At 35.9% G+C, this 15,641-nt stretch overlaps 1 protein-coding gene across 2 annotated transcripts in view; it reads left to right on the forward strand.

Annotated features, from left to right (window-relative positions):
• Positions 1-15,641, forward strand: part of LOC145683724 (uncharacterized) — a 154,835-nt gene that overhangs the window by 61,347 nt on the left and 77,847 nt on the right. For both annotated transcript variants that reach the window (XM_081755195.1, XM_081755196.1), the window contains 2 exons: positions 3,345-3,389; positions 12,994-13,044. In XM_081755195.1, coding sequence (XP_081611321.1) covers positions 3,345-3,389; positions 12,994-13,044 — 96 coding nt within the window. The remainder of the gene's footprint in view (positions 1-3,344; positions 3,390-12,993; positions 13,045-15,641) is intronic.

The raw sequence follows: 15,641 nt of genomic DNA on the forward strand, positions 1-15,641 counted from the left end.
TTGAACTGAAGTTTGTGCAAACAGTTGTATCGTGTGTGGTCGAGTGTTTGCGCAAACACGATGTTTGCACAAACATGATGTTTGCGCAAACCGTGGACCGTAAGTGGGCCCTGTTCGATGTGGAAAATGTTTGCACAAACGTTTGCGCAAACAGTTCATACATCGCCACACACGGTCAAACTGTTTGCACAAACAGCCTTGTTTGCGCAAACCATGGACCGTGAGTGGGCCTCTTAAGAAAGAAAGAAATGTAATCGTTTTTAAAGAGAAAATCTTGCAGTATGTTTCTGACAGTAACTGCTAGCCTTGATTATTTGGTTCGCGTTCTTAACGCTCGGGTGAGCTGTGTTCTTGGCCTTGACAACCCGTCACTGATTGGCCTGACATCTGCTGGCTGAGCTGTGGACATCGTGGGGCGGGCGTTTACAATTCAGTTCGAAGATGAAGTAAAACCTGGAAAGTTACGTCTTCTTTTGCTTCCCTTTAGAATTTGTTTGAAATGAGTTAAATTGACTAAAAGTTAAAATGGAGTGGTTAGAAAGAGGAATATTCACTATTGTAGGAGGTTAACTATTTAGGACAATGTAGGCCTATACAAAATTTAAATCTATTCTTTTTCTTCTATTATTAGTGAAATTCTCTTTTTGTGCTTCAATAATTTGTTCTGACATGAATGTTTTGCGACCTTCATTTAATAACTCACTTTGAGTACGTTTTGCTTCAGGTTGAAAAGAGTAAAAGTTAATCGTAAAAATTAAAAAAAAAATGTATAGTAACCTAGTAATTCTTTGCATATTTGTTAGCTTTACTTTCCATAGTTAGCTTTATTTTCCATAGTCCTTATTACAAAAATAATCAATACGTGCAATGTTTGCAAATTTGCGATTTCTTGTTCAGTTGTACGACTTAAAATTTTGCTCCTGATTAGTAAGTTGTTATGTTGACGTTTTCTATATTCTTGTTATTTGTGAGTTATTCGGTTTTTATATTAGAAATTTTCTTACATATATAGTTACTGTTGAAATGCCAGAGAAAAGAGTAGGCATAAAAATTAATCACATGTATTCATGGAGTCTAATTTAATTAAACCGAGGTCCTATCCATGCGAGTAAATTACTGCAAGCTCTTGCAAGGAAGTACAAGGATCAAACCCGATACCTTTATAAAATGTCTTCTCGACTAAGAGAATACGGGAACTGAACCCAGAATCCTCATAATGTATACAGATTAGCTAGAACATTATGACAACTAAATTAATGTCTGGTCCAACATCAGTTTCCCGGACTAGAGCAGTATGATTAACATGGAAGCGATGAGGCACTATTAAGTGCCTTGAGGTACTGTGTACCACATCTTCACACAAACCACGCAATCCCTCTAACGTACGAAGAGGATGGCATGAACTCAGATTTGTCACATAATGGCACCGAAAAAGAGTTGAATTATGTTAAGATTATGTGAGGTTAATTATTATTGCTGCCACTAAAATTTGTTACTGAGATGCACAAACCATTGTAGTACGACGTTGGCTTGGTGACAAGTAACATTGTTCTGCTCTTAGGTGAAATTGTTATATGAAACCTTGTAAGACATTAATGGCTGTCGATGATCAACAACAACCTGTAGATAGGTATGAAATACCATAGTGAACTCGGAAAGGCCTAGCAGGAGTATATAAAGGTTCGCTAAATTATACTGGAGACACCACTGACTTTTCAACACCTTATATGTCTAGTAGAGCGTAGCGTCGTCTCGCCATTTTCTTCGAATGGTTTGGGTTCGATTTCTGATGGAGGCAATTGGTTGAGAAAGTGGGAAAGCTTTTCAAACCCAGCCACCCTTAGTAATGTTATCCTGATTTTCTTCAATCACACCAAAAAATGCTTGGAAGGTCCAATTCCGCTTCCTTCCTTCCGCACAATTTTCATGTACGTACCTCATTTCTCATGGCAGGATGGGTCGGTGAAGGAATTCATTTCTCGTATATGCCACATATGCCAAAAACCCAGAAATCTAATTCCTATTTCTAATCATCATTCTACTGTGTCTGTGCCCCGAAGCTGTCCAACTCGAAGATGACGAATGAAGGCAGTATCATCATTTGTACGACCATTATATTCTTTGCCATTGATAGGCTTTACAATGACGATGAGCACTTGCATATTCTAGGCGTTATGGAGATTATCGTGCCGTTATCATTGATATACGTGTTTTATGTCGATATCATATCTGACTCTACGTCGATCAATGCACTCAGGTGTACTTGTATATTATGTGAGCTGTTAAGTGTTCCACAGTTAGCGCCGAATTTTGTAATTTTTTTATTGACCCTGACACACTGTGATTTCCATTGTCTTTAGTGAGTTTTGGTCCCCCAATGAAGTAGACGTAATTGCATGTTTACCTGTCCTTTTCCTATCTTTGGAAGATATTAACTACGTAGCTCATAAATAGCCAGAACGTCACGCTGTCTTAGAGGTGTTCCCACCACGTTGCAATCACAATATGATCCGTATCAAAATTTGATACATAGTCGGTCTTCGCGTTGTACGCATAAGCATCACAGTAACTGGTACAGTGAAATACTTGTTAGTGTCTGGAAAACCATTCTGGTATACTCTGCGATTTCTGTGAAGTCCAACGACTTCCTTTGAATATTTACGGATAGTCCTGATATTTTAGATGGTCAGAGTAATTCAATTTGTAATGTTCTTTTATATATACCACCTGAAAATGAACTCTTACTTTCTTTTTAACAAAGTTTTCTTGTAATTGGTTAAATATGTTTTATTACGTCCTCGTATTTCGTTAATTTCTGTTTGTTAAGAAAAGCAGTTTAAGAGATAGAATCTTTTAATGAGGAATAATATAATCTCAGACATGATTGGAAAATTATACCCGTCATTCACTAAAGTTCAAATGAAAATAATTTACATAGTCTTTAAAGAACCTTTTCTTTAAAATGAAGACACATGCAATTCAAAATATTTTAAGAACATCTAGCATTCAAAAGGCATTATTTTCAATTTTGTTTACGAAACACCAAAGAAGTGTAAATCATGCAGCACACATACTTATTTTATGTAAATTTACTATTTTTTATTACTTTATGTAAAATTTTGTGAAAAAAATTATTATTTTATGAAAACAAGTTCAAGTAACATACAAATTCCTGAGTTTTTCTGCTTCATTAAGAATAAAAACAAAAGATTTTGAGTTATTATTACAGAGGATACAGCGTATTCAATTGCAGTAGTCTCTTGGTCTAGTTCATGTAATTTTTGTATGTTCTTAATGTTGAATAATTTAATGGTTGATTATACATTTTGTTATTTTTTTAACAGAGGATATGATTTTCAACGTGAACGCTGGAATGCAACTCACCAAGCGTAAGTAATCTACACTACAGTGTACTTCAACCGACAACACTAACCTTCTTTTATATACTCTTTATATAGGAGATTTGCACTATTAACAACTAGACAATGGAAAATGGGACTAAATTAATTAATTTAATTACCTTTGGTGGGAAACCACTCTACGGCCAAAATCAATGAATAGACTGACTCAAGCTGAAAGAGAGAGTGATATCCCACTCCGATGACTTCTAGAAAAAACACAAGAATATGAAATCAGCCAAGAGTAGTCAGATTGTCAAACAGCTCCAAACCAGAACATTCATCAGATCTAAAACAATAAAGAACGTCAGAAATATATCTATAGCAGGAGTCTTAAATAGAACACAGCATGCGCCGGTTGACCCTGAAAATTCGAACAGGCAATAAAACATTAGGAAACGAGGTAAGCAGCCCCCGATCAAAACCATGTTCGGATAATCACTGTGGGAGCACTATAGAATTATTTTCGTGTAACTCCAGAGGAGGTAATTATAAATAGTAGCACTATTGTCCGGCTGTTCCACGCAGTCTGTAAATTTACTGTTGAGTTGATTGAGTTGGCCTTGAGCTTAACGTCCCTTTCAGCAGCAAGGCTATATGAGACGGGATCTACTGATTAATGTGGAATTTGCACCGCATGAACTCACTCCAGAATCGAACCTGAGTCTCCCTTGTCAGAGATGAGTACGCTAAAAGCTTAGCCACAAAGGAGTTCCGTAAGTAAATTTAAAGCAGTCAATCTGTGAGCACCACACGAGTTGACACAGATGAATAAACAGCATAGTCTAGACGAAACGAGCATATTTCCTGCATCGAACCATCATGTTAGACAAATACTTAATCCTCCACAACAATCGTAAATGGTTGGAATAGTGGCTATATCATAATGAATGTTTTGAGCAGTTTACGAAACCACCTTTCTACCAGCAGAAGCTAAACTAGTAATATCGTAACAAAATTAAGAAGGAAGTAAATATCTAACAAAGGTTTACATCCTTTCTTTTAAATGGTAGTTAATTCAAAGTTTTAGATGCTTTCATTTACGAAAAACGTTTACTGTGTATGGAATATGTCGTATCAGCGCGAAACATACTTGCATTATATATAAGCCACGTAAAAATCAGTTTGTCCACAGGTTTTTGCAGCAGTTAGTACTTCAAATCTTACGTCATTTATGTCTTGTTTTCTGACTCTACTATCTTCATCTGAAAGGTCATGACAAAAAAAAAAAAAAAAAAAAAAACTACGTCGTCTTCGAAGACATTCTGTGCTTCATAATCTCTAAGAGTCATCAAATATTCTATGCCATCTTGTGAGATGCGGGTCATCGTCTTCGAAGTCATTCTGTGTTTCAGCATAGCTAAATGTTATCAAATGTTCTGCGGCATCTTGTGGGTTGCGGAAAGCTTTGTTAGGCATATTTGAGCACAATACTCATTCACTATTGCAAATTCCGGCCGAAAAAAAGAGGAGATTTGATAAGTGTAAAAGTCCCTACACGAGTTAATAAGAGAATGATTCTATTCCCCAAGAAGTGAACAGTAAATCCAAAGAAAATTTCTTTTATGCTCTGTAAAAAATGTCTCTGTTGTTACTATACTTGGTACTATTGTGCTGCTAAAGTGTCTTGAGCCGTGGCAAAAATGCGAACTAACGCTCACACCCTCGCGTTGAGCCAATAATGGTTCAGCTGTTGCTAAGCGAGAGAAAGCGAGTGGAATTCCTTCAGCCGATAGCAGCGTTTGCAACGAAAGACTAGGGATCAAGTCAATGTAGCATATCTATAAAAACAATATATAGCGTCGACAAAAGTAGCAAAAACTTCTACATTTAGTAATAAATGAATCATTGTTGAAGGATAAAACAATCAATTTCGTCACGTTTTAATGTGAAAGTTCAAAGCACCTTTGTCGACTCTAGTTAGTCAATGCAATCTGCATTGCCAATGTTCCCATTTGGGAACATAGAAAAACAATGGTATGTTACTCTCCTTATTTTACTTATTCATACTTATTTTACTCTCCTTATTCATACTAATGCAATCTTATTGATTGTAGAGATTGACGCTTTTCAGTTAACACTTCAGAAATCTTCAACAAAGCTAGTAATACTAGACGAATTAGAAATCCTTCATCAGAGTGTGGATGTGATTTGAAAAAAAAAAAAACTCTTAAAAATGTTTCAACAACTAAATACAAAGGACACTAGGAACGTTTTGCAATACGACCTTATTTCTGATACAGAGCTCCTTCGTGGCTAAGCGGTTAGCGTACGCGCCTTTGGTGTGGGAGACCTGGGTTCGATTCCCGGCGGGAGCTCATGTGGTTCGGATTCCACGTTAATCAGTAGGTCCACGTCTCATATAGCCTCGCTGCTGAACGGGACGCTAAACTAAAATCAACTCAACTTATTTCTGATACTTTTTCAAAGTACTTTCCTCGTTACACATTTTACCAGTCTTCGAAACCAGTCATAGAAGAAACTCTGTCATCTTTCGGCAAAGATCTGGACACTCTCATCATCCTAACGTTTGGTAGGGCATTATCGCATGTAAAACGCCTTCCTTTCAGTCTGGTCCTCACAGATCTGGACTGTACGGAGGGTGCTCTAACAGTTTTATTCCAGTGCTGGTCAAATACTCTGAGCAAACTTTTGAGCGGTGCGCTGAAGCATTGGAGTGGTGAAAAAACCATTTGTCCATCCTTGAGTTTGGGCGCAGCTGTTTGAGAGCTGTAAGAACATTGGGCAGACATTTCTCGGTATACCACTTTCCTGTGACTGTCTTCTGTGTTTCTGAGACAACTCGCTCGACAATTCATCGCGCACTAAGAATAAAAGCACCATTCTCTTGTTCACTGATATGGACTTTCGGATATCCACTAGGGTCTCCTCATCTACGAACAACCACACTTAGTTTGGATTCTTGGTCGGGACGTCATAATAATACAGTTAAGTTTCGTCAATTGTCGCAATACTGTTCACAGAGGAAGATTTTCTATTTTTAATTTTTTAAACATTTCACTACACCATGAAACATAGTGTGCCATCTGCTCGTTCGTCAAGTCATATGGTACCCAAAAGGTACAAAGCTTTCTAACTCAAAGGTGATCGCGGAGAATAGCACGAACTTCTGTTGCATTAATCCTCAAGCACGCCTCTATTTGATGGTATGTAACCCGTGTATCTATCTGAAGCATTTTCCTTACTGCAGCAGTGTTTTGTTCAGTCACAGATGAAGATAGCCGACCTGATCTTAAAGCGTTCTCAAAGCAGAAATTTCCCTTTTGAATCTCTCGGTACCATCTAAACGTCGTTATACGATGAGGACAATCCTATGCAAGCACAGGAGAAATTTTCTCTAAACACTGATCAACGCTTAAACCACGTGCAAAATTGTAGCGCAAAATTGCCCGGTATTCAGTTTTTGACTAGGACGACATTTCCACCTCTCTCCACTAAAACAACTGAAAATCAACTGACAGTGAGACAATGACTAAAGCTTCTACAATGCAGGTTTGGACATGTCAAACCCGAGTTAAGTTGCAATCTCATGTGATGATCCGTTCTGTTGTTTTGCAAAACTTTCCAAGTGTTCTTTGTATTTCAGCTAAAATAAATGGCTCAACCTTCCTCTTTATAAAAGGCGAACTCCCGTCCATATCGCAAGCTTACAACTTCATAATAACATTTGTTAAAATAAGTTTTCGTTTGGGAACATTGGCAGACAAACAGTGAAAATCTTACCAAATCAGTTCTAGTACCATTAGTATTTAGAAATAATATTTATCTTTGTTGTAGTCTTTATGATTCACGATTTTTTTACGATTTGTTGAAACATATTAACTCGAGAAATAGGTCACGAAAGGACATAGAAACTTTTGTTGCATAATGTTAGAGTTTATTTTCGATTTCTAGAATGTGCATTTCAAGTTTGCCTCAAAGAATCCAGTAAGTGTTAAGTATGTAGCATCATCGTTTAGAAGGAAATAAATACTCACGTTCTGCATAAAGAACAATGGAGAACCACAATGTGTTACAGTATAAAACTCTCCCTTGCCACCATATTCTCGTGAGTTTCTCTCATACACAGATGTCTAGCAGTGCAACATATGTGGTTGGCCATTCATTGCATGGGAAACTAGAATTTCTTTGGTTTTGGAATTCAATTGCTTGAACATTGACATTACCGAGCGAAGGAGCTCCAGTGGTAGAGCGTTGGCTTCGCATTCGGGAGATCGTGGGTTCGATTCCCGCTGCCGACCATCCTGACTGGGGTTTTCCAGGGTTTTCCTCAGTTCTACCAGGCAAATTCCGGGATGGTACCTACTAAACAGGCCCTGGCCGATGCCTTCCCAAATCCTTTCCATTGTTGTTGTTGTTGTTAGATATCCAGTGTAAAATGGCCTCTGAGCTGTATCTGGTGGTTGTTAAATAAATAAATAAATAAAGTGTTAAGTTTCAGTCATAAAACTTTTTCGAAACCGTTATTGATTTGTTTTCTTATTTGGAAGTGACAATTGACTTTCGCATATTGGGATCGCAAGAACTATATAGTGCAAATAATGGTGAATGAAAAACTTAGTAAGATACAACGTCTGGTTGGCTAGTTTCAAATAAATGGCTGAGAAACCAACTCATAAAGGTGTTTCTGTGAAGTACAGTTCGGAACTATGAAATATGCAATGAAAAATGAGAAAAGAGCTTAGTGGCTATCAAATTATGAATCTGAAGAAGATAGGCCATATCCAGTTCGAACGGAAGATGATTATGATTTTTACTAACAGTATTTTAGTTAAAACTATGTTGAATATAATTACAAGTGAAATATACTCTATTTTGAAAATCAGCTCAGAAAGGGGTGTTTTGACGGATGTGACAAAGTGCAAAAAAAAAGGGGATCTTAACCCCAGACAATATATGTTGCACCAAAGAAAGAACATGGTATAAGGATAGTCTGGAAGACCCCTACTTATATTTATGATTCCCAACTGTTTTGAATTGGCATTACCTCATTTTCTTCACTTTTTACATCATTCATAACATTTGGAATCAAATCTCGTTTTACATTTACAACCGTAAAGTCTTATAAAATACAAAAAATGGGATAATTTGACGCTATAAAATTACATATTAATTAAGTACTAAACAATTGATATGTCGTAATTGCAAATAGACATTTACCACAATTTGCTAATAATTATGGTCTTCCGGTCCTTTATTCTAAGCTGTTAATGGCACTTCGCCTTTCAATTTTGTGAGCTAGTAATATTCGCCACACACTGACTCCTTAAAATTGTGTGTAACAACGCTTTATTTTCTGACTCAAATAGAATCATGTTGTCATTCGGAGAAAGGTATAAACTAGCAATCAGCAAATGTTCAGAGAGATCGTCATCATCATCATCATAAATATTCTGCCCTTATTGACAGGTCACTTGCAGCAGCTGAGAAGCTTCCATGCTCCACCGTCCTCTTCTAACCTCTTCGTCTTTACGTACAATCTTTCTGCTTTTATATCATCCATTAATTGTAGTCTCCTTCGCCCCCTCCCTCTCTTTCCTGCCAGCATACTCTCTAGGACGTCCTTCATGATAGAATTTCTTCTTAAGCAATGTCCCAACCAGTTTCTCTTCCTTTTCTTAATAATATCTAAAAGTGTTCTTTTCTCACCCATCATTTCTAACACTCTCTCATTCGTTTTCCGCTCGACCCAAATAATTTTTCCATTCTTCTCCACACCCACATTTCGAAGGCTTCCAGCCGTTTTTCATCACTTTTACGTAATGTCCACGTTTCCGCCCCATACAAATAAAACACTCCACATGAATAATTTTAGGAGCTCAGAGAGAAGTGTAATGTTGTGAATAACATTATTTCTTAACACGAGCACACACAACGTCTCAGTAAATTTTTTGTGGTCTTATACGCACCTCTCATACTGTGTAGATTTAATTAGGGCAAGAACATTGGCAGTGAATACTCTTAGAGAACGACAAGTTAGTACTCAAACACAGCCACCACGAACATATCAGTTTGATCAAAACTAATTGGATGTGTTTACCATGATCGACATGAACGTCTGAGAAAAATGAACCAGCAATTTTATATGCCTAGTTACTTGTTACTAAGGTTTTGAATATCGATGTTATTTTTCATTCAAATCCTGTTAATTTACGTGGGACATTTTTTTCTATTTTTTAAAAAATTAAATTAGCATATATCATATTACGTCTAAAAATGCCCCTTAGTTTTTCACAATGCATCCCGTTTGTGCATAATCATAATCGTTTATATTAAACTTGAACATTTAGCATTGTAATTATAACGTGCATACAACTAACTCGAAGGCTTATGGTTACGTAGGTTCCATGTGGCATTCACAAAAGCTCTCTAATGCATTTTATAATAAGCCAACGGAATTCAGTTGCTTATTTGTAGTCTATTTCAATAGCCTACGAAATATATTTTAATAGCATCCTTCTATATCAGCCTAGGTCTTAAAAACTGTACTCCAATTGGGTTTCCATTTAAAATTTTGAAAGCATTTCTACGTCTTTCTATTCTGTGCACATTACATGCTCGCCTAAACCTCCTAGGTTTAATGACTCTACCAATGTAGGTAAACTTTATAAACTATGGAGCTCTTCATCTTGACGTTTTCACCATTCCCTACTAATATCCATCTTGGTCCAAATATTCAGCATAGTTTTTTTTCTAAAATACTATTAGACTGCATTTCGGTTTTAAAAAGAATCATGTTTAGCTACCGTACAGAATAGTAAACATGATTATCTTATATACTTATATACTATATACTACAAGATTTACATTCTGCGACAAAATTCACGAAGACAAAATAATTTTGTTGGTTGAATACAGGATATTTTGCTTTTAGTCGTCATTCAATTTCTTCGTGGATTTGGTTTTGGTCTGTTAATATTGATCCTAGAAAACTGAAAGTATTCAGCTTGTAGAAAGTATTATTTGATATTTTAACTCATAACTGATACCCATAACTGATAGCGTTCCAGTTACAGCGAACTTTCATATCTTTAGTTTCTTTCTGCATCTAGTTCTAAACCAACGTCCATGCAAGGTTTAATTATATATATATATTTATATATATATAATTCACCATATAAACCAAGTGTCTAAAAGACAAAGATAGTGAGTATTAACACCGTTAAGTAATTAACATTTCTGGTGTTTAAGACTGAGTAAGAATGTAGTAGCCTATTGTAATTCTAATAAGTCAAAGTATAATTATATCACATATAATTTTATCAACCAATAATAAAGTCTTTTGCTTGCAACCCTTTAATTTGAAATTTCATGCAATCGTTTGTTTGAAATTATTATTCTTTCGTGGGACGTTCAGCGCTTACGGTAATTAAGTCAAATTATTAAGATTGTGAGAGAAAGAGACGCAAAGTTTGCACGGTACACTTAAGCACGAGCAAAAGTATTTTAGTCTACAACTTAGTTCCCGAGTGCATAGAATTTGCCACGTGCTCAGAAAAATTGAATACTATCACACGGTATCACAAGAAATAATATTTGTAGACTTTTTCATTACAGTATTCATATAGTAATCAGATGCCAAATATACTTTCACAGTACATTTCAATTTATGACTATAATAATAGTAATATGAAAAATAATTGCAATCGGAAAACTACTATTAGGAAGATCTAGCCGCAGATGTGAGGACATTAAGATTTATCTCGCAAAATAGGAATACAGAGTAGAACTAACTCTAACTAACTAACTCTATGGCCTATGGAACCCGGAGGTTCAATGCCGCGTTCACAAAAACTCTCCACTGACTTCTATCCTTAGCTAACTGCATCCAGTTTCTACTTTGTATTCCAATCTCTGCGAGATCCATCTTAATATTTTCCTCCTATCTGCGCCTAGGTCTTCCTAATGGTCGTTTTCCGATTGGTCTTCCAGTCAAGATTTTGAAAGCGTTTCTACCTTTTCCCATTCTAACTACATGACCCGCCCACCTAAGCCTCCTAGACTTGACGACCCTAACAATGTTGGGTAACCATATAAATTATGTAGTTCCTCGTTATGAAGTTTTCGCCATTCCCCATTCCCGTTCCTCTTGGGTCCGAATATTCGTCTCAGGATCTTGTTCTCAAATACTTTCAGTCTATGCTCTTCCCTCAGAGTAAGTGACCAGAGTAGAAAGTGGGCCCAATTGGCTAACGATAGAGGTCAGTAGGAAAGCTTTTGTGAAAGCGGCATTGAACCTCCGGGTTCCATAGGCTATAGAGTTAGTCAGTTAGCTAATAGCAGGAATAATGGAGAATTCAGTGGAAGGTATTCGGCCATTTATTTAAACAACCATTTCAGTTTTTATTTAGTAACATGTAAGATAATCTTAACAAAATTCAGTAATGTAAGAAACTACATTCGTTGATAGACAATTCCAATTGTGGGTAAAGTATAGTAACTAGTATTGTTCGCCAATTCGATATTGTTAATATAATTAAGAATGAATATCTCGTGATTCCCTTTCTTTATTATGGATCCGATCACTCGCGTAAATAACTTATTAGAATGAAAAACATTACGCTAAATTTTCGAACACAGTAATTCATTAAAATCATCAGGAGAAAGTTTTATCAAATTAAATAAAATTATATAGAAATAACATTGTATTCAGAGACGGATCTAGGATTGTCTGAGGGAGGGTGCGCCAAGAACTACCAAAATAATCAATCACACTGCAACTCTTTAAAGTGACATTTGACAATATACTTTACACCTGACAACACTGATGCATAGGACGGAGGAAAATATTTTAAAGAGGGTAGCAAGTGTTATGCAGGAAAAAATGTTCTTCTCTTCTCCTGGCTTTTCTCACCTACTTGACAAACACAGTATTGTTTTGCTGGGTGAATCCTTTTCTTTCAACCTCCTGACAATCGACTTGAACCATTGCTTTTGCGAAGCTCTCCTTTCTTAAAACCTAATCGCAGAAAGTTTCGGAAAGTGTAGGTACTTTCACTATAGCTTCTCATTTTAGATAGTGTATATTTACAACGAAGGGGGGTGCACGTGCACCTTTGCACCCCCTAAATCTGGCCCTGATTCTGTATATATATATATATATATATATATATATATATATATATATATATATATATATTCTTGAAAGTTTGATATTGTTCTTATGTTCCATGACGTCATCATTCATTTTGTTAAGGTTATAAGTTTTGGTGGAGTGTTCCCTGTTCATGGGTTTTTATATGATGTTCAGATTAGTTATATTTCAAGTTATATTAGTTATATAAACGATTTTAGAATTAAGCTATGCGTTTCAGTCACATTGCTTAGGTGCACTCATATTTGAACACATTGGGTGCAGTCACATTGGTGCATATTTCAGCCACATTTGCAAGACTTAATTTTCTTAGGTGCAGTTAAATTTTTAAGGTTTGTCTAATATTTATGTTTAGTGAGGTATTCCTCAGCAGGGGTTCTGAGTTTATTGAAATAGTCAAATTCAATGTGTTGCACCTTTTTGTTTACTGTTTAAGTTTTAATTGTATTCAAATATCATTGTATAATTATTTTTTTCCAGTTAACAGAGATAAAGTGTTCAAGAAAGATTTTTCAAAGTTAAGTGAACCAGGTAAGTTTAATAAACATTATCAAGGTATTCGAGCTTAATTATGTTTAACGAACGTTTTAGATAAATCAAAATCTTGTAAATTGACATAGTTGGAGAAGAAAAGTCAAAACAAAATCTGACATTCGAAAATAGCTTACCATAAAGCAAACGTTGTGTTCTGATTGTTTCACAAAGCTTCCTATCATTTTAACTAATGACAGTCGAAATTTTGACTTATAAGATAAGTATTCGTGTAAATTATTCAACAGATAATGGTAAATCAAATGACTTTTGTACAAACATGTTTTTGTTATTCTTTTCGAAATTACCACTATTTAATTATATATTCTTATACAGACAAAGAAAACATCAAATGCTTATAAGTCATTAACTGCTTGTGATAGAAGAGTGAAGCAAAAATGAGATATAAAAATATGAGAAAGCTTATATTTGTTGTCCTCACAAGGTCCTCAGATTCAGTGCTGGGAGAACTAACATCATTTTAAGTGAAAATGTATGGTATTTGAAGTATTGGTGAGAGGATCACGGTAAATAATTAATTCATGAAATAAATGCTTTCTCGTGTATATTAATGTTTCGGCAAGCCACCATTTTTAATTGTATGTTTTATAGACTATGAAACAATCCAGAATAAGAGTTTTGTTTTAAACTGCTTTCCGAAGGAACAACAATTTTTAGAAATGATCCAAAATACGAATCAAAAGATTGCGGCCTTGGCCAAAAATTTCTGGAATGGTCCAAAATATATGGCAAAAAATTGTAATCTTGGCAAATAATTACTTTTTAGATCAGGAGTCACAAAATGTTTGAACGGCTCTAAGTCGAATTTTCGTTTTTTGTTTCGGAATCAGGACATCATGTTCAGTTAAGTGATACTTTGGCTTTGGCTACATTATCCCTTTTGGGATCTTGTGTTTTTGGGCTATTTTTTAGACTTTCAGTCAAGCAGCTACTGCATCGTCACTATTTATGCTAGGATCATGGTTCATACCTCATTCTCTTCAGAATAAAGCTGGCTTTCAAATAGTACCACTTGCATGCTCATACCATATACCAGAAGCGGAAAAAGTGTCAAAGTAAAAATTTCGGAGGGAAAATATTTTGTCGAAATATGGCCCCCCTGGACCCCCCTGTGTGAACGTAGCCATCTAAGAAAAATCTGAGAAATAGTACTTGGCATACTGAATGTGTGTGTCAAATTTCAAGTTTCTATCTTGAGTAGTAAGGGCGGGAGAAATTTTATCAAAAATTTCCACAATGCCCCAAATTACCACAAAACACTATGATCTCAGGGGAAAAAAAATCCTGAGACATCCCTAATTATCCTAGGGTCATGTGTCGCCCATATTATCTTCTGAATAGAACTGTCTTTCAGGCGGTACCATTCACATGTCTCCATCATGCATCTAAGGGGGGAAATTCCAGAAAAAAGGGATTTTTTGGTCTAAATTTCCCTTTTTCAACTTTAACCCCTCTGGACCCCCCTGTTTTAACGCAGAAATCTGAAAAAAATCTGTTAAATACTACTCGGTGGACTGAATGTTTGTGCACAATTTCAATCTTCTAGGTGCAAAAGTAAGCCCGCCAGAAAAAAAAAATCAGAAATTTTCCCATGTTACCCTATACAGAAGTATATTTTGAAAAAAATCACTGAGACGTCCCTAATTACCCTAGAATAATAATTCGACCGTCATTCTCTTCAGAATGGAACTGCCTTTCAGACGGCATGACTCGTGTGTCTCCATCATGTATGTGAGGCGGGAAAATCGTGAAAAACGGGATTTTTTGGTCTAAAAATCTCTTTTTTCAATTTTTGCCCCTCTGAACCCCCCCTGTTTTAATGCAGAGATCTGAAAAAAATCTGATAAATACTACTAGGTAGGCTGAATGTTTGGGCACAATTTCAATCTTCTAGGTGCAAAAGTAAGCCCGCCAAAAAAAAATATACCGACCATGTCCCATTTTTCTCTATATAGAAGTATATTTTTCAAAAAATCCCTGAGATGTCCCTAATTACCCTAGAATAATGATTTGACCCTCATTCCCTTTAGAATGGAACTGCCTTTCAGACGGTATGACTCACGTGTCCCCATCATGTATGCGAAGCGGGAAAATCTTGAAAAACTGGATTTTGGGGTAAAAATATCCCTTTAAAATATCCCTGGTTCTCCCCTGTTTTAACACTGACATCGGAACAAAAAATCTGGTAAATACTACTTGGTGGGCTGAATGATTGCGCAAAATTTCAATCTTCTACGTGAACAAATAAGCCCGCCAAAAAATAATGAACATAGGCTTCATAAGGGAAAATTACTATTTCAAAATTATGACGTCATCACCTCCTATGTCTGGACGCAGGACGGTCTGAAACCATACGTAATGTCTTCTACAATGTATCTGGACTTGAAAAACAAAAAAAAAATCCCGGACAAAAAGCTCAAATAGAAGAGAAATAACGCAATGTACCATGAAAAATGCGAATCGTACAAAATGTACGATAAGATCCCCAAAGGGTTTTAAACGTTGTACTCTAGATATAAAGTGTACAAGAATTTTTCATTCAAATGTATTGGATCTTTTGATCTTAATATAAAACG

This window comes from Thermobia domestica, chromosome 4, assembly GCF_964235325.1.
Source record: "Thermobia domestica chromosome 4, izTheDome1.hap1.1, whole genome shotgun sequence".
NCBI classification, from domain to species: domain Eukaryota; kingdom Metazoa; phylum Arthropoda; class Insecta; order Zygentoma; family Lepismatidae; genus Thermobia; species Thermobia domestica.